We start from the raw sequence: 23,512 nt of genomic DNA on the forward strand, positions 1-23,512 counted from the left end.
CAATAAAACATTGGCATCTTCAAACGTATTATATCTGAGGAAGGTACAAGCTTTCTGAGGCGCCTCTCAATTTGTTTAAAACTGAAATAGATTTTAAGGGATAGCTCATTTGGGCTTCTTTCCAGTAATTAGTAACTAGCTCTGCAAATTCAATGTATAGCAAATCATTGGAACATTTGCTAATAGGACAGTAGAATGAATTAGTTTTTAATTGAGCAAAGTAACTTTTAACCAAATGCATGTGTTCATGCTCTTTCTCTTGCTAGATCTGGATATTTTAATTAAATCAAATTTTTTTCAAAATTCTTCTCCAGCAATAAAGGTGGGAAAAAAAAACCTTTTAATTGGATAAATTAGGCTTTCCTATATTTTATTTTTGGGTTTCAAGAGAAAACACAAAATACAAGAGGCACAATAAGAATGTGAAACATAACACTCAAGGCCCTCGTGATTTTAACTTGCCTGCAATTTCTTAAATACTGTACATTTGCCATACCCATATAAAAAATCAAACAGGCTTCTCTGCAACCTTTTATAAGTCAGTAGCTGTGAGTCGTTAGAATAATTCATTCTTTTTTCCTTTATTTCTTTTATTGGGGGTTTAGGGGCTGGTGTGGTGTAGAAAGACTAATAACGCCTGGTCTGCCTGGGGGATAATTGCTCTCAGCATAGGGAATGCAAGCTGTTTTTATCAGAGGATTTCTGACACGGAGTGCATGTTGGGCAGGATAGAAATTTTGTCAGCTTCTAGGAGTGTCAGTTGCCACAGAGCAATCATTAAAATCCCACAGTGGGTGCAAACATTAGAAGTCAGAGGAGCTGTTATGCTTCTCCTGATGTATTTGGTTCTGCTTAAACTCCTTCAGTAACCAAGAACCTAATGTACGGTCTCCAACGTACTGTTTGTTGTATTAGAGTGTATTTTGGGCATTAACTCAAAGAAGTGCAACAAATGGCTGGCTTACAGGATCTTACTGACATACATTTTATATGTGCTGAGGACTTGAGAAAATTCAAGAGTTTAGGAAGCTGAGGAAATGGGAATGAAAATGCAAAGAAGCAGGCAAAGGCGGGGGTTAGCAACATGGTATACTGGCTGAAAGTTTAGCAAGTGGAGGTTAAGAGGAGCAACTGAGCTCTGCTAGACACTGTAGTTTTTGGCTTTTTGTGAATCACATTCATTTCTTATGGAGATTGTTTCTTGAGTTCTAATTTTGAGCTTATACAGGCAGATGTAAGAACACAATAAAAATAAACTTAGTCCGACTCTTCTAATAAACAGGAAAATGATTATGAAATACTGCAAATGAAAGTGTTAGTCATAAAAACACCTATTAAGTACAGAGGTCCATTACTTGGGAAGGAGAGGCTAACACAATGAACTAAAACAAAGTATTTGATTGTTTATTGTTTGCTTATTGTTGATGTAGGGACTGTTAATCTTAACATGGGATATCTGCTTTATTTTTTAACATGTTCTCCCATTTCTAACATATGTGAGTTTGTATTCAAACGGATACAGTCTGATCACCTTAAATTGTAGATTAAATTAAATTATAGATAATTATTCCTGGTTTTGGTTCCTTAAAAGTGGGAGAACAAACGGTATTCCTGAACACAGATGTATTATTTGTAGGGGAACTCATGGTGATGAAGATGATTGTAATTGGTGAGAACACAGGACAAAGACCATGAGAAATATTGAATGAGAATGTGATAAAAATGGTCTTTGAACTTACTAGATGGATTTGGTTTCAATAATTGTGTTTGACAAGGTATCTAGCCTGGCAGATAAGAGAAGCAGTAGGTGCTGATGCAACTGGTTTCTGGTAAAATTTTTGACTCTGCCCCACTAGCAGGCTTGATCTACACTGTGTTTCCAGAGTTGTGGTCTGCTGCCCACTGGTCTGTACGTGGCCCGTTCAGAAGAGAATTGTAAATGTTTCTTTCTTACAGAGTTTTCAGCTAGAACTCTGAGGTAGCAGCCTGAGAAATTGAATGTTCGCAATGATCCATTGGTACAGAAAGTTTGAGAATCACTTGTTGAAATAACAGGAACTGGCTTAAGCTGTAATAATGGAGTACTGATGACTATAGAATCAACTAAGACTGCACCTCAGGTGGGGTCCTGCAGAGGTCTCCCTTGGCTTGGATCTCTTAATACGTTCAAGACTAATTTGCTCGCTGGAATAGAAGGTATACTTAGAGAACACTTAAGTCATACCAGATACTTTTAAAGACAATTAAAATTCAAAATGATCTTGATAAATTAGTGCCTGAAGTCAACAATGTGAAATTCATTAGACAAATGTGTTGGTGAGGGGAGATCATAGTTGCGTATAAATACAAAACTGGGGGAAGTAGGAGACATCAAGGTTGCATATGAATATAAAACTGGGCAAAACTGACTAGGCAGAGACATGAGAGAAAAGTATCTAGGGTTAATGAAGATTGAATGAAGTATAAGAACTGAAATTCTTTTGAGGGAGGAAAAAGCTGAGATGCCTTAATAGGAATATGGTTTGTAAGATAGTTGTTCTGAGTAACTTATCCTTGGTGAGGTCTCAGTTGAAGTACTGCCTTGTCTAGGCATCCTGCTTTAAGAAACGGAAATTGGAGTGTCCAAGAGAGGTAACAAGAATGGTCAGAGTTTTGGAAAGCATACCTATGCAAGAAGATTGAAGGCATTAATACATGCAGTTTGAAAAGAAAAGACAGTGAGGAACACAGTTATCTCAAAACAATTTATAAGGGCTTTTTATAAGAAGAGGATCTTCTGGGAATAGCTGGAAAAATAATTGGCTTAATTTTTAAGAGAATGTATTGTGGTTAGATCAGCCGTTCCTCAAGTAGAAGCCACAATTCTAAATGGCATCCTGACAATATGAATAAAGCTGCAAGCTTGAGAGTAATAAAGATTTCTCCTTCTCTTTTCTTGGAATCAGGAGTTGTTTTATTTTCATCTTTATCCAAATTATCTTATGTCTTATAATTTGAATTATTTCTCTTTTAATAATGATCCAATCTAATATGAGTAATGAAGTGATGTCATAGCTGGTATTTAATAAAATATTTAAGGCTGCTGTCTTTCTTGGAAGACAAAGAATGTAGTTGCAGTCATATTGGTAAAAAGAGAGCTTTCAAGTCAGGTGCACAGTATTCTGTTTTTGCCTTTTCAGTGGAATGGGATACATATGTAAAGATCGAGTAGTGTGCCAGAGGTGCAGTTGGGGAGAAAGGCAAGTTAGATGCTGTATACATAAGACTGCTGTGACTTTTGGTATTAAGCACAAAATGTGGAAGAAACACAGCATTTGATAAAGATTCAAGAGAGAACTTTTATCACTTCTAGCTGCTTTGTAGCCCAGTCCAGTCTTAGTGAATGTTGCTTAATTCTTAATTTCCTGTGATTCACAATTTGTGCATGCATTCACAAGTACCCTTAATTTTTAGTTGTTCCTCCCTGAGGGCTGATTCAGACTTCATGATGTATCTTTGGTTTTTTGAGCTTGAAATACTAAATTACTTTCGGAGTATATCTTCCTTCAGAACAGTTTAGCCATAGCGAAGCATAAACATTTTTGTTAAAGAACTTTAATTTGCTTGTGTTCATAATTTCTGTTCACTCCTAAATTATCTCTGTTTTTTGCAGTTTTATACGGATTTCAAATATGTTAAGTTATAGTACTTGAAACCAATTTTAATTAGATGGGGAAATGAAAGCCGACAGCTTTGCCATAATTCCATTGTATAGCTTTGTTTACAAGGATCCAAAATAACCAGACTTCAATCTTTACTGTGCGGTTTCTTTTCTTTTCATATGTATTCTAGAATTCAGTGTTCAGTCTGAAATTTCTGGCTTTATGCATATTTCGAACCCAATGCTACATGTTTGCACTGTAGTTGTCAGAATACTGCTATATATTCTTAATGCCATCTCCTCTTAATGCATTTTTTTTTATTTTGTAGTTGTAATTTCCAGGGTGTGTGATTGCAAATAATGAAAGAAAAAAAAACACCCTGAAATTAACTATGAAATAATGTTTCATATGTCAGAAACAGTTTAGTAATGGCTAAATGCCAGGATTATTGTGTTCTAATGGGGGGGGGGGGGTTGTCTCATGATATTGATGTTAGCCATCTGAAATGGAAGGCTTATTCTGTATGTATACTCAACTGATTAAAATACACGGCTTACAAAAAGTCACATCTGTTTGTCACTTCCACTATATATATGTGTGTGTGTGCATATATATATAAATAAAAAAAATTAAACATTTTCTAGAAATGTTTCCTGTAAAACCTAAAAATATATACATAACAATCTTCTTTTTTTTTACCGAAGGAACTTTTATAGAATAGGGTGATAAAGAAGAGAGTTTTTGTAGGAGATGGGTGGTGGACCAGCAGCCTGCTGGCCAGATGGAGTCCACCAAAACAATATGTAAGGGCAAGAGGGATTTTTTTTTTTTTTGAAGGCTTTTACATGTAGGTAAGAAGCAATTGAACAGGAGACCTAGAGGACTTCTCTGAAGGGCTTGTGGCCCCAAGCCATCATGAGGCTGGACCTACATGTGTAACTTGATCAGTTGCACCACATGGAAGTTGTGCATGTTTGGTCATGCAGCAAGAAACTGTGGGTTTCCATGATGTGATGCGCCTTGTCGGTCATGTTAGTGGTGAGGAAGGAAGGAGGCAGATTTTATCATGTGCCTTATAGTGCTTCTGTAAGAGGTGAGGTGACTTAACCTGGAAAAAATTATAAATACCAGTGCCTTAGACTACCAGATGATAAATTGAAAGGCTGTTTTCACCTGAAATTAGCCTCTTCCAGAGTAGAGGTCACATAGGTATCTAATGTACTAAATCTGAAATTGTTACTTGTCTCATCTCATTCTTTCATCTCAGGTATTTAGTGTAGTATTTTAAATTGGTAAACACTTGGTAATGTCTTAGAGATTAAAATACACCTTGTTGGATTTTAAATTAATTTTGTTTACTTTTGTTTTATAGAAATATTTTTTTTTTCCAGTTTAACTTTGTTGGAAGAATTCTTGGACCCAGAGGACTAACAGCTAAACAGCTTGAGGCAGAAACAGGATGCAAGATAATGGTCCGAGGGAAGGGCTCAATGAGGGACAAAAAGAAGGTAAGCTCTTGAAAGGTAGTATAGTTTCAGATGCATAGTTTCCTTTCCTAATGCAAAGGAAAAGGGAAGGATCCCTCCCCTCGCCGCCCCCCCCGCCCCCCCAGTAATGTTCTCCTTATGTGCTGCTTTAGTATTAGTATTTACAGTCTTAGTGGCTAACACTTACAGCCTTTCCTAAAGAAAGTAAGTGTTCATGCCTCATAATGGTGCAATTGGGAGTCTAACTAGCAATTGTATAGTATTTTGCAGTAATAAACTAACTTCTAATTGTGTCAAATGTTTCACAACGTAAAGGTGAAACTGAAGTTAAATATTTTTTTTAAGGAAGGATCGTTAACCTTTCAGGTGTTCTTAAGAGCTTTCTTGTATTGAAATACCAAAACAGCGGCTTTTGCAAGTCATGCGGATTGGAAAATGGATGTAATGTATTTGTGGCAATGAATTTTGTCTGTAACGAGTGAACAAACGAGCGTCTCATTTCTGCATTTATTTTGAGTTGGAGGAGAGTTGAAATGTAATTAAGGCTGTTCCTTGCTCTCTACTGCAATACATATGCTCTGTCCATATAAATAGGGAAACTTTTGTTTTCAGGATAGAGCCTTCCTGAAGGTCAAGTTGACATGATGGTATCTCCTGGAAGTCATTGCTTTTTGAAATTTTATTTTTTAGAGATTTTTTTTTCTCTCTGGTTACTGCTTGCTGAACTTGTACCTGCATCTCCACTTCAGTTTAAGATGTGCACTTAATACTCTTTTCCTTTTTGTTACCATAATTGTTTCTTCTTTTGGTTCGTTCTTTAGAAAACCCTTTTTTTCTTACCTGATCTGCCACATAATGTGTTCTGTTGCTATGTATGTAGCACATAGCAATTAAAATAGAAAGCTACTGCCTACTCGATTAAAAAACACAGATTTCTTAAAGCTACTGAATGACTGTTTCAAACTTCATGGCCTTTTTTCTTATCCTACCTATAGCTATTTCTGTTATTTAGATTGCTAACTTCTGAATAGAGATCTGTTCTGAACTGTGAGGGGTTTTCGGTTGTCTAGGTTCTGTAAAAGTGAGAGGGTGGTGTTGTCTTAAACGATGCTTGATTTATGGAGTTAGAGGAATTTCTTTTTAAAATCATTCTAATTTACATCCTGAATTCCTTCTACCTCCTAGTTTGCATGAACATTTAACATGTAAACTAGTCTTGTTATTATGGAGTTTTAAACTGTAAATTGGCAAGAAGAACTTTTTATAAAGTTCTTTTTTTAAAGGATTTTGAAATACAGGTTTCCTATGATTCGGGGTGGTATGAGACATTAAAAGTTTCATGAGTATTTAAATTTCAGCATACTTCAGTTGTCATATCAAATCGTGTGGGTGTTGATGTTGTGTGTTGAAGCAAAGCGTATGGTTGCCAATATGTGAACAGTCTTAGTTCCGTAATTTTGCTTATGACTATTAATAGTATTCATTTTTTTTTATACATTCTACTATATTGTAGAAAAGAGACTGTTCCGGGGCAGAAGATTTAGTGGAGATGCTGCCTTCCTTTTACAGTTTGCAGACCTATCTTAGTTTTCATTAGAGTATTCCAGCTATGCTGGAAAACTGCCACTTTTGGCTGGTAGAGTAATTAAGAGTTAAGACTTCTGATTACACATGCATAACATCAACAACAACAAATATTCTTTAAAATGTGGAAGATTCCAAAATTTACATTAGAAAGGATGAATTATGAAACTACTAACCTCAAAGGAGAAGTATTAATCCCTTAAAGATGAGGATAGTTTAAAGTTCATTCAGCTCTTTCCTACTTAACTATAGCTTTTAAAATACAGATTGCAGTTTTATAGCTAGTACAGTTCTTCAGTTCTACCCATAATTGAATGTCTGTTTATCATCACCCCCTTTTTAATTTAGGAATGAAAATTCTGGGTCTGGGGTAGTTCATCAGGAGTTATATAATCTAACTTTTATTCTGGATAAAATTATTAGTTTTGGTTCATTTATGTTCATAGACATTATAAGCTAAAACATTTCAGACATCTATTCTTCAGCAAGCTTGTAAGTGAGGCCCCAAACTTAATGGTCTAGAAATAATGCTTCACTATTAGTAGTAAACATGTATATTTAAGAAAGACATTAACAGTGTTGCTCTAATATATCCCTAAAAGTTTTGCAGATTGGCTTTGCTATGTGGAAAAGCATCTGATCCATTTAGTTGTGTTAGGAATAGCTATACTTGCAGGCAATTATAGTAGCAAAAAAAGAGAGAAGTTGCATCAATGCCTCGGATTTCTCATGGAGGCACCCATTCCCCCATAAATGTTCCATTTGCAGATCCTGTTCTGAAAAGCACCCAGAAGAATGAAGATTGCTTCAGACTTGTGGAAACTGCTGCATGCGTTTCCTGGGACCCCGGCTTGTACCCACAGTTTCCCCCCTCCAACCCCGCTGTCCCTTCTCTTCTCTTTCCTTCCCTTCCCATTCAGACTAGCCTGAACAGAAACCAGTGTGGCCCAGTGAATTCCAGATTGGCTGTGGGAGCCATTCTCCAAAATGTAATCAACTGTGCATTTTGTTAGAGCTATAGAGCCTTCATTCTTTGAATGCTTTTCCATTTAATAAGTTCTCACTGAAGATACGTCCGGGTAGTTAAGACTGAATGTGTTCTGTTTCAGTGCTATCTATAGGGCAGCACCTATGTTCCACCAGCAAGTGTACTGTATGTGCATACATTCTGTCCTGAGTTCACATGAGAACATTCTCCACTATCGTTGTTGGTCATCCGCTTGTGTTGTGACTTTATCCATCCAATGTTCATCTAGCTCCTAAATTCTGTAAAAAGTCTATCATGTTTACTGCCTGTGATTGCCTTCCACTATGCTTCAAAATTCACCCTTTCCTGTGGGGAGCCATTTGTCTAGTTAGCATGGGCAGATTTACTGTCTGGGGAAATATCTTATCCTTTGGAAGTGGTCTTTTTGCACTTTTTTCTCCTTTTTTTGAAAAGCTCTATTCCAAAGAGAAAATGCAATGTAAGCTACTGGAGTTTTGTCTTTGAGGAAAAGCTTGTAGGAACTGGGACCTTCTGAATATCAGTCTGCTTCTTTCCTTTACTTTGAAGTAAGAAAAAGCAAACTGTCTGCAGCAAAGTCTGGTTCCAAATGGATCAGATAGAAGGTAGTACACTCTTCAAGCACTGACTAGACCAGTGCTTGGGATGTAAGGATGTCTTAAAGTTATTGTTCCCATATAGGACAGGAAAAAACAGAAATCTGTTACCTCTTCTAAGACATCCATTGTCTGATACTTTTGGAGCACAGGGTGCGTGACAATTGATAATTTCATGAGATAATACTACAATTAGTGTTGAATTGCTTGATAGAAACTATTTTCATGCCATCCATTTCTAGTCTTTTAATAGCTCTTTTGCTGTTCCGAGGTGATTTGTATTAGTCACTTGCCTGATATATTTTTCAGTCACTGGACTTTTTGTCTGTGGTACAAAATGTTCTCTGGTATACTGTGTGAACTACTATTGTTGCTGCAGTAGCAAACCGCTTAAGCACTGATTACAATGCAGTTTACAGTGCACCTTGTACCCCAACTAGAATAGATCTTTTGGACTGTTTTTCTTCTGAAAATAAGAACAATTGGAAGCTTTATTCAATATACAATCACAAGCAGAATGAATTAAGAACCAGTGACATCTATCAGTCTCAGAAGTAAGAACACTTCAGGCGTGGGGCCTGTACTCCTTTTCCTTATGAATTGATGTTTACAGATGAACTCCTTAGTATAAGGCAAACAAGTTCCTTTGGCAATCAGACGTATAGTAGCCTCTCATGGAAGATTAGGTTATGCTTTGTTTTGGAAAGTCCTATTAGCTCTTCTAAAGGCAATGCTCTAAATAAGGAGGAGGCTTTCAGGGTTTTTCCTGTTTGCTTGAATTGCTTTGAAATTTTTAGGAGGTTATAGGTAAAGGTTAGTTCCTATGCATACTTCATAAGTATATTTGATATCTGCGAACTTGTTTGCCCAGTGCTAGTTATAAAAGAAGCTTTGCTGGAGGTGCTAAAGAATCAGTTGCTAACATGAGAGTTAAATGACACCAAATACCACCTTCTAGTGTTAATTATCCATCTACTTCTCTCTTCCTACCTTTCTAGTAGTAGCAGAATGCAAGAGAAAATAAAGAAAGACTGAAAGTGAAAACCAATGCAGGAAGATAAACCATCTTGATTTACTCTGTAGAAAATTTTACCCTCCTGTGCTAGCCTGTAAACAAAAATAATGAATTAGAAATCTTACAGCCACATCTCCACATGGTCAAATCACTTGAACTGGCATCAGATCTTGAAACTTGCTGACAGCTTTCCCCCCAGAAAGCAGGGAAAACCTGAAGTCATATGTGTCTGAGGCTCAGCTGGTAGTCAGGACAAATTCAAAATCAAAACTTTAATTACTGAGAATATTTGATTAGAACCTGGAGGTACTTTCAGTAGGTTGGAGGTGGGGGATGAGGGGGGGGCTCCAAGCATTCATCAAAGGCTAATGAATCTGTAACTTTATTAAGGCTCTGAAGCCATTCTTTGCTTAATCTAATGAATGTACCTGTCACTAGGTAGAATGAAAAATAGCAATTTTCACACCAAAGAATACTGTTTTATAAAAAGGAAGACTAGCCTGTGATGGATAACCAAAATGTTGGTTCTATATCTTTCATCTTATACAACTACTTTCAAACATTGGCACAGTCATAGAGACCTGACTCTATTTTCCTCTAACATGATCTCCCTTGATAGATTATGGGGCACCAACTCTTTTAAGCATCAACATTTTACTGTCTTGTATTTCCACCTAGATATATTAGATGGCTTTCTGGTTGCTTTTTTCCCACTCATTGAAAGTTACATAAGTGACCAGGACTTTAAATTAGATTCAAGTTATATGAGAGAGTATTTCTTAAAATAGCTGTCCAGATAAGGGTGGTGACTCATCTGCTTATTTCTTGAGGTTTTGACAGACTAGAGTGTTAAAATTTTATATGTGAATGTTTGAAAGTTGCTTTTGGCTGGTAATTCCATGCATTAAACACAATTTTGTCTCTTTTTGAAGCTTAATACGCTTTTGCAGAAGACATAAATTCCCTCTTTAGTAAAGTATAAAGTTTGCTACCGAGAAGTCATAAGTTGCTCAAGCACTGAAGGAAAAAAAGAGTAGAAAAATTTAACTGTCCTTTGATCAGGTTGTTTACTACATTTACATACTATATAGGAGTGCTGTATATTTGTGACATTTTAATACTTTGGGGTCTCTGAAATACCATCAGATATACTCTGTCCAATAGAATGCCTTAACATACATGTCATTTAATTTATAAAGTGAAGTAACGGTCATTAAATGATAGCTCAGCATACTTGCAGAATGTGTTGTTAAGTCCTATTAACTGCGGTTCTAATTATAGGATGCTCAACATTTGCGTTCTGTGAAAAATGCTGTATATGTGGAAAAATAATAAAGCTATGATGCTGGCACATATGTTGAATATATTTAGCAAATTGTAAAGTTCTGTATTTCTGAATGAAATGTTGATCTGCCATTGATATCCCTGTCTTCTCAGAGTAACTTGCGTGGTTCAGGCCCTTTACCTGTAAAATCTGCCTTGTACACAAATATGCTGCTGCTGTTTGACAATTTCATATATCAGTGTTGTGAAACCTGGCCGTGGTTCGGAGAGATAATGTTTAAAAAATCTGTAACTGCTTGCAAAGATGGGCTTTTGAGTACTTTTCAGTATGGTGAGGAATAAGGAGAAAAAAAAAAAAAAAAGCCTGTTTTAAGTGCTTGGTGACATAGGCATATGATTAACGTGAAATGCAAGCTCACGTATGTAATACTTGACTAAAATTACTGTCCTTTTATGAAAATCCCTTTCTGACAATGTCAGGGGAGCTTCTGCAGGTCAGATGCTTGCTTTTACTTTTATAACAGCAACTGTCAGAGTCCCTCATAAATATCCACAATGAAGATTACTAGTTGTGAAAATACCTCAAGTTCTGCTTGCCAGAAACTCCGTTACAGGCAGTAGGGACTGGCAGTCCAGTATGCTGAATTTCATGGACTGTGCTTTGTTACTTGTTGTGCTGCACGTGGATGCTGCAGCTTCTCTGTATAAGAGAGTGCCAAACTGATGGTTATGCTCACTTGTCACAAAAGTTGATAGCAATGACTATACTTTAAAGTTAATTGTATGAACAGACTGTGCAGCTAAGACTGAGGTATTATCTATACATCTATTATTGAATCTGCTAAGCTCAGGTAAATAAACTTTATTTACATTTCTCGTTAATAGAAGAATACTTCTGGCATCCAGAGTGCAGCATTTAAGTTATTACTCTGAGAACAATAAGCTAATGACTTCAGAAAAATGTTTGCAATGTAGCTGTGTGATTTCTTTCTAAAACTCATATTGATTTTTACAGCAAAATTTAATCACATTTTCTCATTGATATACATATCAGCATTAAAAGCTACTCTGATTTATCAAAACATTTTGAAACTTGAAGTTTTCTTCATACTTGCTTGTTGACCAGTATAATAATACACTTATTTTAAAAATTAAATGTAAAAAAAATATTAATTTAAAGGCAGTTTAACTCACCTATTCAACATATCACAACAGCCATTTTAATATACAGTGAAGAATCTGCCATATTAAGATGTATGAAAACAGGAAAATTTTGCATGTAGATATGTGGCAGAGAAAAATCCTCTAGCTTAGAATCCAAACCTATTGAAGAATATACTTATTTATATAATTATGGTATAGAATTTTAAGAATATTATACTTTGTATTCTATATACCTAGAATATACTTAGATACAACACTTTGCCTTCCTAGAGGCTCAATGTGAAACACAAGATGTGATGAAAATAATCTTGGTTGCTTGTCAGCTAGTATTTTTTTCAATAGTGAGCACTGCAGAAAATACGCTTTTTTATTCCAATTTTAATACCTTTATTGCATTTGTAGCCCCTTGTTTTGAATGCAGGAATTGTTGTAAAACTGTTTTTCTGCTTTTTTTTTTTTTTCTTTTTCTTTTTTTTTTTTCCTTGGAGAATTACTGAAGCGTGGCCTGTTTCCCTTCTCACCCACAGAACATGTCTCTTGAATTATGTCCATGTTAGTCTGGGAGTGGTGACCCTCTATAATCCTGCATCCCCTCACAGTAGCTATTAACTAATAGTGTTGGGCAGTGGTGGGGGGAGGAAGTCATCAACAGAAAAAGGTTATTCCTTAGCAAGTTGTGGATTTAATTACATAGGATAATTAAATGCTAAAGGCAAAATAGTAGAACAGGTATTTCAGAAATTTCAAAAGGAAATTGTGTTGAAGGTAGTATTTAGACATTTCTTGAATTACTCCTAACCGAAGGCCGAGTTCTTTTAAGTCCCTTTATAGGGGACCCTTTATAGGTCCCTTTATAGTCCAGAGTCTCTTCTAGACTATATCGTCTTTGACTGTATATCTTTCTACTTTCAGAGCAATTTCCTTTCCTTATTATATTCAGTTTATATTGATAGTAATCAAGTGTAGGCACAGTTAGCTTGCTTAATTATGGGAGTGTGAATTTTACAAGAAGGGAATATTTTCCTTAAATTTTATATAAAGCTTGACAAATACTCCCTGTTTGAAATAAGTTATTGCGCAAGTCTTTTTACTTAACAGATTGAGGAATGTTCCTCTTTTTAAGGGCAGAATGATTTTGTTTTGAAGGATAGAAAAATTTAGGTGCCTGAGGGCCATAAGAATAACTGCAAACCAATATTAGTCTTTCAGGAAATATTACTCATACATATCTGATGCAATGTATCTTTAAACAATTTAGATAATTTTTAGATAATTTTTATATGTGCTTTTGATTTTTATTGGACTGGTTGCTTCTACAACATGCTCAATATAAAGTTGCACCTTTGAGCAGGTTTTTTTTTTTACATCATTAAAAGATGTATGCTGTCCTTTATGATGTGAAAAGCAGCATAAGCCTTTGACTTAGACATGAAAATAGGTGAGCTAATGGCAATAAAGAAACACTTTAATAAAGACACTGGAAGCTGTAGACTACCCGGAGGGGTGTAATCTAAGCCACTGTAGTAGAAACCAGCTTCTGCACTTCACTCTCCTTTTGTCTTTTTTTTTTTTTTTTTTTTTTTGTCAATTCCCTGTGAGCAAAAAAAATAACAAGAAGCAAGAGAACCAAGATTATCCCAGAACTGGAAAGAAGTAGCATGGAGTGTAGTGGGGAAAGTATATATCAAGGGAATTTTGCATTGCTGTCTGAAGATTTGTGTATAAAGAAGTCTCTCTTTGTAAGTTTAAACTCTACATCTGTAAACAGTAATTGACTCATCTTCATCTATATCATGGTAGGAACTGTCTTTCGAAGAAAGTATTCATAAGCTTTTGTTAGGTGGGAAGTACAGGGAGTGTTAATTATTTTATAAAAAGCTGACTAGGCTACATCTCACAGCTGTTGGTACCTGCCACTTGAACAGAAGTTTTAAAAGGCTTGCAGAACTATTCCTACTGAATTATTTTGAGGTATTTAAAAAATCCTCTACAAACATACCTACATTTTTACTTAAGGAGTGAACAGTTTAAATGATGAAAAATATTTACTGAATTCTGAAAGTTTTATCATAGCACAAGACTAACAGAACATATTTTGAGAGGATTAGCCATACACATTTTTTTTTTTTTTAAATCAGTGAAATAACTTATTTTGAAATTAGCCTAAATCTTACAGGTTAGTCAATGGTGTGGATATTTTAGTAGTGTCAGTTAATTATCTGTGTCTAAAAGGATAAGTTGTTTCCTTTAAAAAGAAAAGAAAGGGGAACCTAGATTATTACTGGATGTGGATAATGAGCTTCTTCAAATTAAGACTTGATTAGATCTCAGTCAGTGTTGTTAAATAATATCGAACCATCTTGTACTTGCATTGTCCTTTAGTTGCAATAGATTTTCTTATGAAAAAATAATCCAGTCAGCAGGCAGAAGTTAGCACTGATGTGTTACATACGTATGTTACTACACAGAAAGCTTTTTTTCCTCTTAATCCTAAGGGAAGGATTTTTGATTTGTAAAGAAACTTTATAAATTAGTAGACTTCTAAAATATCTAACATGTAGGCAAGTCTGTGGAGTAGAAATACTTATAAAAGGCTGCTTTTTTTTTTTTTTTTTTTTTGAACTTGCTTAAGAACTAACACTGCGACTTTATGAGCTTGCTTACCAGAAATGGTTTGTATTCAGGGCTGGGTTTTGAGTAGTTTTGCTGAGTAGCATGAAACTGTACGTGAATTTCCATCTGGAAGAGACTCTGGACTTTGCTTGAGGCTCATCTGGATTTCCCTGAACTGCATGAAGGGTGAGTGTGCTCGAGTCCAAGAATAAAGGCTGAACTTTGTTGATTCAAGGAGAAAAGTACCATGTCTGTGTTTCCTGAATGTTCTTTGCAGCTCTCAATACGGATTTTATTTTCAGCTGCAGGCCGGCAGAATAGAATCCAGACAGTTGTCTGCCATCCTGCGTATGGCTCCTTAGGGTCAGATTTAGCAGTTTCACTGAGACTGATACTTAAACTCTTTTGCATGAAGCAAAAAAGCAAGCACTAAATGAGATACTACTATTGATGAAACTAAGCAGTTGTTATTAACGAATTACTAACTGAGCATTTAAAAGAGATATATTTGACTTTCTGCTCCTTTATTGTTTTCCAGATAGGGAGGTAATCTGCAGTGTTGTATTGTGGCAAGATACTAGCGTTCCTTTTCACCTTGGAAAATCATAAAGTATGATAACATTCACAATTTGTAAGTCATAATACGTTTCTGTATAGTTTGCTGTTCAAGCTTGTTTTTAGTTAGTAACAATTTTCCCTTTTTCTCAGGTCAGCTGGCTCTGCTTTAGCCCTTGCCTTGCCTAGACTTGGATTAAAACTGATATTATTAATCATGGGTAACCCTTTCACTAGACATGTCCTATAATAGAGCATATTAAGGATATGAATAAAGTTCAAGTAGCTATGCAGATGTTAATGGTTATGCAGTGGGATGGTACCCTTACTTTACAGTTTTTCCAGGTATATTTGGAAAACTTTTATGGGTAGTCTTTACACTTTTCAGATATAGAGGTGAATTTAGTTTTATTGATGGACAGTTGCATGCTTTCATTAGACTTTTCTGAGTCGTCAACAGCTTGTTCCCGCTAATTTTATATATTTGCCACATCTTTCTTTTGGTGGACAGCAAATGGGAAATGTGCTGATGGATGCAGGACTCTCCCAAAATTTTTGTGCATGCTGTGAATATACCTTAGAAATATACATGTGTTTAAAACTCATAACAACTCAGTATATAAGTATGTATTAAGTACCTGTATGAAAGGATTAAAATTTACTCAGATGTTTGTTAAGGCCAGATGCACAAATCTGTTTTCTTGTTAAAACTTGTTACTCTTGTGGTGATGTGGAACACTTAGTAAAACTTACCAATGACTGCTGAAATTACTTGGAGACTGTTTAACTTTATTAAAAGAATGTGACATTCTGTATAAATTGTCTGATTTGATTATTTAGTGTCACAAGCTAGTTATGGAACACATGCACAGTATTCATGGTTGCTTGATGACTTTATTACTATAGGTAACTCTTGAATGTAATTTGGGTAATAAATCAATTTATGGTTCTATGTTCCTGCAAGACAACTGAGAATGTAATCTTGTCCTCTAACCTTTAATAGCCTGAAATGGAGAAAACATTAAGCTATTTTTGACTGTTGGAAGTGGAATCTGCAAAACACTGACTTCATTCAGTCAGTCGTCAATAGCCTGCAAGTGCATGACAGAATGGGATAATTGGCAGCTGAAGTAGCTGGAAGACTCTGGCTCTAACAATGTCGGGAATATGAAATTCTTGGTTGCTTCATTAGAAAATGTTATTATGTAGAATGCTTGAGGAGAATGGATTCAATCGGCACAGGCAGGAAGTTGTCTAGGTGGTACAAAAGTGTCATGAATTTGCTATAGAGTTGGTGGCAAGCACCAGGATGTCTTTGTGAGTGAAGTAATAATATTCCTGGGGAATGAATCTACATGCATTGCGTGTATGAGAGCAATAGAAAATATTTTTTAGAGCAGTTATGTTTTTGGAGCAAGAGCTAGAGGAGACTTTTCTCCTTAAGGCTTTGTAGGATCATTAAGCACTCTCTCTCTCTCTCTTCTTAACTCTTTTGTTCTTTTTTCATCTAGGTCGGCATAAACTTTTTTCCTCTTTCATGAAGTTCTCCCTTGTTTCATAAGTTGTCTTCATTGTCCTTGCTTTGACATACAGTTCCTCTTGTTTTCTCTAAGAAGATCTCTGGCTGTCTTTTTCATCAGTATGGGAGTGTTGGTTCTGCTGACCTGTTTCTGACTGATGATGTGCTTTGCTGATCATAATAGTAAAAAGAGGGTTAATTTCCATGGTGCTTCATGTATCCTCTGCACATATAATGAGATGCCATGAAAGTAACTAAACTGAATTTTGAATTCTAGCAAGACTTTACGTATTAGCATGAAGGTAGAAAATGATATAAACACTGGAGTTAAACTAGTATTGCAAGTGGGAGAATTGGGTTTGAGTAAGAAAGATGAGATGCAGCTCAGTGACAGTAGACCTCTCATGCTATTAACAAAAAAATACTTAAGAGACATTTAACATGCAGAAGAGCATCTGAAGGTGTGTGGGGAGGGCGGGGAGGGAGGAAGACAACAAAAACATCCAAAAAATCAAAATTTCCAAGAATCCGGGTGATTGGTGAATTTACACTTTTTACTTGCATAGAAGTTTATTGGAACACAGTCCTCAGACTTGATTGCAGGTGAGAGGTCTCTGTAGGTAATTTGTAGGTATGACATGAGGAATAGGTAAAAATTAAAGGTTAAGACTAATTGGCATCTCTGTTGTAATTCTCGAAATGCCTTTTGATTCCTGACAGTGGTAGAATAGGCAATATAATTATCAGCCAAGCTGTCCTGGCTCTTATGCATCAGTTTGCCAAGTATGTTCAGTGTAGTATAAATCAGTTTATAGTTACTCTTATTAGGATAAACCAGTTTGCTCAAGTATTCCCATGCACAAATGGAAAGAATTAACTGTTACCGAAAAGAAGATACAAGCAGTCTGTTAGCCGAACACCTTGACCTGCGTATGGATGGCAAATGCATATAATCTAAGTGGTTCGATATAATGTTATTATGCAACATATTGTAATAAAGTTTTCTGTGATTAGTAAGTCTGGTGTAGGTGTTTGGTTTTGTCGTTGCTCTTCTCCTCCCTCCCCTTGCCCCCATCCTTTGGTACCGTTCTGTGTCATGGCACAGTAAGGTGGGTACGCCTGCTTCTGATGAGATGACACTTCCTGGAACCCAGAAGGAGGCAGCTGTTCTGGGAGGGATGCAAAATGACAGAGGAGTGAACTTTGCAGTTCCTATAGGGTGCTCATTGGCTGTCTACAAAGAAAGGCTGAAGCTGAGAGCTCTCTTTTTTTGAAATCACATCCTTTGATTGTTAGTAGTGTTGATAACAGTTTATCTTAAGAAAACTTCCTCCAGCCTAGTAATCAGCAAAATCAGACCCTGGTGCTATGAATGAAAAACTGCAAACTGTTGTCTCTACTCTCGAGGTCCCCAGTTGCTGTAGACCAAGTGCTGCACAGTTATCTGCTGTGCATCCTGGCACGCTCAGAAGAGTTCCTGAAATCCTGTCCAAAGCATGGACATCACTTGCCTTTGTTTCCCTAGTTTAGAGTTAGGATTTTCTGCTTTTGGCTCCTGCTCTTCATCATGTCAGCATGCAAGTTCCTGTTCTATCCATAGGGTCTTTGAACTCTGGAGGGCAAATACTGAGGTTTTGGCCTGGATGGAAATGTTTCCTTGGATTGTGTGGTCCTGTACCTTGGTCCTTAGTGCTTGCTGCTGCACTGACACTACTTGGCCCATTCTGTTGGCAAGTTGTTGTCAACTTTAGCAATTGCTAGATTTGTCCTGAGTAAATAAAGCAGTTGTTTAAAGAGTGCTGACCCAAACACATTAATACCAACGCTGTCACCATTTCTGTGCTGTTTGGACTGTTTGGGTAAATGGTTACTTGGGATGCTCAGTCCTGCTACCGTACAGAAATGATTAATGCTTCTCTGGCCTCAGACATTGCTAAAGGATTGGAATGCCAAACCACATTTAACCCACTGTCTGAATCCACCTGAAGTACCTGACTCTTGATATAATTGATCCATTTAACTGAATTATTTTGGAGCCACTATAAGATGCAGTACTATTGATTCTGGTGCCCCACACATCTAAAACTAAAGAGGATATTATTTTTAGGTTGCTGGGGTTTCTATTTTAACTAGCATGCAGAATTGGCAAAGTGTATAATATCATATAATTTCAAGAATGAAAAAGCTAATTGTTGACAAATGAAGAACTTTAAGATTTAGAATGGGTTTTTATAGAGAAAAGTGTAGGCTATTTTGTGTTGAGAATAAATGTTGTATTCACTGGCCATCTAGTGATTAAATGAGCGTCAAATGACCAAGAAGTCTGTGAGGTGGCTTTGAAGCAGTCGTTTATGTTTAAAGTTGACATGCTGAAATTGAACATTCCCATCTATTTTGATTGACAAAAAGACTTAGAATTTAAATCTGTGGATTCACATTGGCTCATACAGCATTCAGTAGAAAAGTCTTAAGATGAGCTGTGTTACAAGCCAAATGAGGGGATAAATGTAATAGTTATTAATGCAGTTTGAAATACTGTAGGTGATCTGGAAAGTAGTGAAATGTGATGGGGAGATGAAGGTATTGCAAGGACATAAATTGTTGCAGCCTGAATAGTGGAATTGCTCAGTATCCAGTCTTTTATAGGCAAAATTCAATTCAGCTTGAAATTCACCTTTTTGGAATAGTTAATTTGGTAGTAAAATTAAAATTCTTCTAAGAAACTTCCTTTTCTAGGAAGAATGAGATCTTTTGAATTGCCATGTCTTTTATATATATCTGAAGAAACAAATGTTTTGAAGAGCAAAATGCATTTCCTATTGATTGTATTTCAATTCTCTTAGGATAGTCTGATTTTTATTTGGTAGTTGGTAGCTTCAGATTTGTTACTTGCCACTTAAGTGCATTTGTGTTCTTGAAAGACTCTTCTACTATAAAAGTCAGGTAGGATAAAACATTACTTGTGTTGCTATTAAGCGCATTTTCATTTGGCTTTTTTCGCAAGAAAAGTAACTTTCTGAGTTGGAGTAGTAAATATACTAAGCTTGACTAGATAATGCTATACGACCAATCTTGCCAGCTGCAGAAACTGTCAAGGTCTTGGCATTTTGAATCTGAGTTTGGGGATCCTGGCCTTTCCTTCCACAATAGCAGGTGTTGAACTTTGCCACTATCTTCCACAGAGAACCACCTTCACAGGGAGAGGGAATTATTCAGCTCCCTCTGTCAGCAATCTAATTCTTTACGTCAGGCTGTAGCAGGTAGGAGTTGAAATATTCAGGTTGCATTTGCTGCTCAAAGAATGGTTCATAGTGGCCCTTAAGGAAGAAGCAATGGAAGGAATGCAAACATTGCGTGGGCAGCAGTGAGTCGATGGACAATGAGTGTTGCCTTGCTGGCTGCTAAGTAAATTGAGGCTCCCTTATGAGAAGAAGAGGAGAAAATAAAATGAAGTTGACCATTTAAAGGAAGAAATAAAGCAACTATGAAGACTCACAAAATGCCAAATAGTTTGGGTCATACACTTTCCCGTACTAGCTCACAGCTGTAAATGCTAGTTACTGTAAGAAGCCTTTGCGGTTTCTGTTTGGATTTGAGTTTCCAGAACACCTTGAGGCTATAGCATTTTGTCTGTGCTGGGCTTCAGAGTTAAACTTAATTATTCAAATTTTAAAAAGGCCTCTGAATTTAACTTGGGAGCCCAGGCCCTTTCTCACCTCCCGAATGGTGGTTGGCAATCGCAGAATTGACTAGGAAAACATTTTATTTACTTGCTTAATCTGATTTAAGCTATGCCTTTAGGAAGAGGACTGTTTCAGCTTCCTTTCGTAGTGTACGCTTCCTTACAGTTGAGTCAGTTAAAGAAAACACGAGAGTGTTTTAGAGGTTTTTTTTTTTTCCTGTTAGCTTCGAGGTGATTTGTGCTTAATTAAAAACAAACAAACAACACTATTCCTCCCCAGATCACTTCCTGTTCTTTCCTGATGTGAGTTTTGCAAGAGCAATCTTTCAAGCTATCAGTGGCAGACCAGAGTTGTAAGTAATTTTTTTTTTTTTAATAGACCAGTCCATCTACTTATTACAGTAATTCTGCTTTTTCCTGCTCTTTAGAGTTACTACCAAATGTTCTTTCCCACCTTTTTAACCTGTGGTCAGTAAGTCTTTGAAACTGTAGGCTACTCCTCTGTGAAAGCGTCACAGAAAAGAAAGTTCATATTGTGATCTAGATGCATGAAATTATAAGAGTTTATGCTTCTGAGAGAGGATATTTGTGGGCCCACAAATTAAAAAGAATTGAAATTGCTGTTCTTACCAAAATGATAAATCAAATGATAAGCTAATGACAGTGTGGTTTGATAGTAAGGTAGGGGCTTTTTATATATGAAGATATCTTCAAAACACAATGAAAAAATAAATGATTTTCAGTAATTCTGCATTTTTGGCTGTGTAATTTAACACCATGTATACAGTATCATGAAAAATACAAACTAAAGAGGTTTTATTAATTTGAAGTTACGATGAGCTTAGCCATTGATAGCCTTGGTAGGGAGTACAGTGCCCCAGTGAACATGGTATTTACTTCCAAGCTAGTTAACCACTATCATACATATATATATATATATATATATATATAAATAAAATTAATTGTAAGATTGCTTTCATTCCCTGATGAGCGATGTTCTGTGTAATGTGCGCTCACATATTTGTCTCTAAAACCCTGATAAATGCAATCTGTTGTAAGGTTTTTAAGACAATAGCTATTTAATGAATGGCTTGTGTGTACAGGAGAAAAGAATAAGCCTGATTGCTTACAATCTGACATTTGAAAAAGCATTTTTTTAGATCTCTGTTATTTGCATATCTAATTGCTATGTAATCAAAACTAAGTGAACTGTAGCTACTTGAAACCAAAAAAATGAAAGGCAATCATCTTTACAGGGGAAATATCCCACTCATATGCAAGCCTGTCTGAATATTAGAATTATATTCTTCTTGTGTTTAATTATAGGTGTCTGACTGAGCAGTAAATTTATGCTTGTGTATTAAAGGAGTGAATGTGACCCTGAAACATCAGCCTTCCTTTGTTGTAGCAAAGCGTTGGCATTGAGCGAACTTAACAGTGTTGTGTATTTTGGTGATAAGGGATTGTGCCAGAATAGCTGTTAATTACCTGCTTTGTTTGATATGGAAAGTAGTGGTTCCACACTTTTCTTCCCACCACTGACAGTACTCAATTAAAACTTGTATTAAACAGTGATAATGCTCTCATTTATCTGGTGGAGGAGAAGTGAGGTGAAGAAAATAAACAGGATTTTTTCAGCTGCTTGGAAGCTGCTTTGTTTTTTCATGAACCTACTGACAGTAAAAAACTGTTTAGTACAAGGTATTCTTTTTTATTTTTTAGAACTCTTAAATACTGCATTTTATTAATTCTGGCTACAACGGAAGTTTTTAAAATATCTTTAACATGGAAGTTATAAATTTGGAAGATGCGTATCCCATCTTGTTTCCTGCCATTCCTCTTTGTGAAGCATCTGTTGTCACGGTTTCCTTATTTCCCTGTATTTTGAAATCTTGTTAATGGAAGAGCTCTAACATAGCTAATGAACATAGCTGGTTTTCTTGGTTTTTGTTAATGTTTGCTTCTTTCTAGAGGTAAAAAAAAAATTTCTTGTGAATAGCATTCTTTCCTCTTGGATGTTTCTTAGGAATGGCGACCAAACTGTGTTTTGGATGGGAGCCTGTCACTTAGCTATGATTCTCTGCTTAGGAACTGTTGTTTTTCCATATGTAAACAGAAATATCAAGGAGGAATAAGGCAGGAAAGTGAAGCTACAAGACTTAGTAATCTGCATGTATAGTTCGTTATCTCCTTCTGGTGTTGATGCTATGTGAAAGATGCTATAAAATTGAAAGTATACAAAATCAATAAATAATAACAATGGACCTAGAATTGTTACAGTAATGCTTAAATTCTTTTTTTTATTTTGTTCATCCAAAGAAATTGGATTGCATTCCCTAAGTAGTTGCAAAGTTTTACATTCTGTAAAAAGCTTAATAGGCTTCTCACTCCAAAATAAAGCTATTCAATGGCTGGATGTTGAAACTAGGCCAAAAACGTGAAACAGTAAGTGAAGAGTAACAACTTCTGGAAGAGTTTTAAAGTGGATACACTAAATTCTTTGAAGATCTCAATGAATATGGAAATACACTGTAATTCCAATAGAATGTTAGACCTAGAGGTAAGAAGTATTAGGTAAACCTAGGTCCCATGCAGAAAGTAAAGATGGGTTAATTGCAATAATTAGGCATTATTAATGAAGTTTGTTCAGGAGGCATATCTCACATATTGAATGGTTAGCACGATCAGCTAGTCTTATATGTAAACTTAAAAAGAATATTTCAAAGCAGATACAGCAATATTTTAAGAGGTTTTTTAAGGTGTGGAAAATTTGAAAGATTTCCTTCTTCTATTAAAAACCTAAACAGAGCATCGTTGTTTAGGAGTAGAAAAGGAGCTGTTGCTTTGGTATTGAAACTGAGCAATCCCACAAAAAGCAAACAAAACTGTCGGGAAAAGTCAGTTTTGAAAAAAAAAATGTTATAATTGTGTAAATCCTTCATAGTCTGCAGAAGGAAAACTGTAGAAAGTCTTGTTTAGATAGATGACATTTCGCAAATGGTATATTTTTGAAATAGAATGCTTTTCTTGTAAATAAGAATGTATTTTGGGGTGTATTAAGTGAGAAATTCCATGCAACGAGTTAAATGGATGTAAGTAGCAATAAAACATTTTCATGACTGTGGAATATACTCTTCAGATTATTCGTAAGGCAATCAGTATAAACTTGTTTCTGCCCCACACTCGACTCCCCTTCCATGCAAAGTAAACAACTGAGTAAATAGTGAACATTAAATAAAAACTTAAGGTATTTATAATCTGGCATTTTGAAATGGAATGAACTCTGTCCTTTTCTTAGTTGTTCTTCCAATTTTCTGTCTTCTGTACTGTAAAAAATACTTGTGGAAAGTGAATTTGAGGTGTATT

The 23,512-nt window shown here is 35.9% G+C and overlaps 1 protein-coding gene across 6 annotated transcripts in view; it reads left to right on the top strand.

Annotated features, from left to right (window-relative positions):
• QKI (QKI, KH domain containing RNA binding) overlaps window positions 1-23,512 on the top strand; it is a 165,726-nt gene that overhangs the window by 64,725 nt on the left and 77,489 nt on the right. For all 6 annotated transcript variants that reach the window (XR_003260680.2, XM_064509221.1, XM_026109839.2 and 3 more), the window contains exon 3: window positions 5,033-5,149. Coding sequence is in view for 5 of the 6 variants with exons in the window: in XM_064509221.1 (XP_064365291.1) it covers window positions 5,033-5,149 (117 nt within the window). In the remaining variant the exon portion in view is untranslated. The remainder of the gene's footprint in view (window positions 1-5,032; window positions 5,150-23,512) is intronic.

The sequence above is a fragment of the Dromaius novaehollandiae genome, chromosome 3 (genome assembly GCF_036370855.1).
Source record: "Dromaius novaehollandiae isolate bDroNov1 chromosome 3, bDroNov1.hap1, whole genome shotgun sequence".
In the NCBI taxonomy this organism is placed as follows: Eukaryota; Metazoa; Chordata; class Aves; order Casuariiformes; family Dromaiidae; genus Dromaius; species Dromaius novaehollandiae.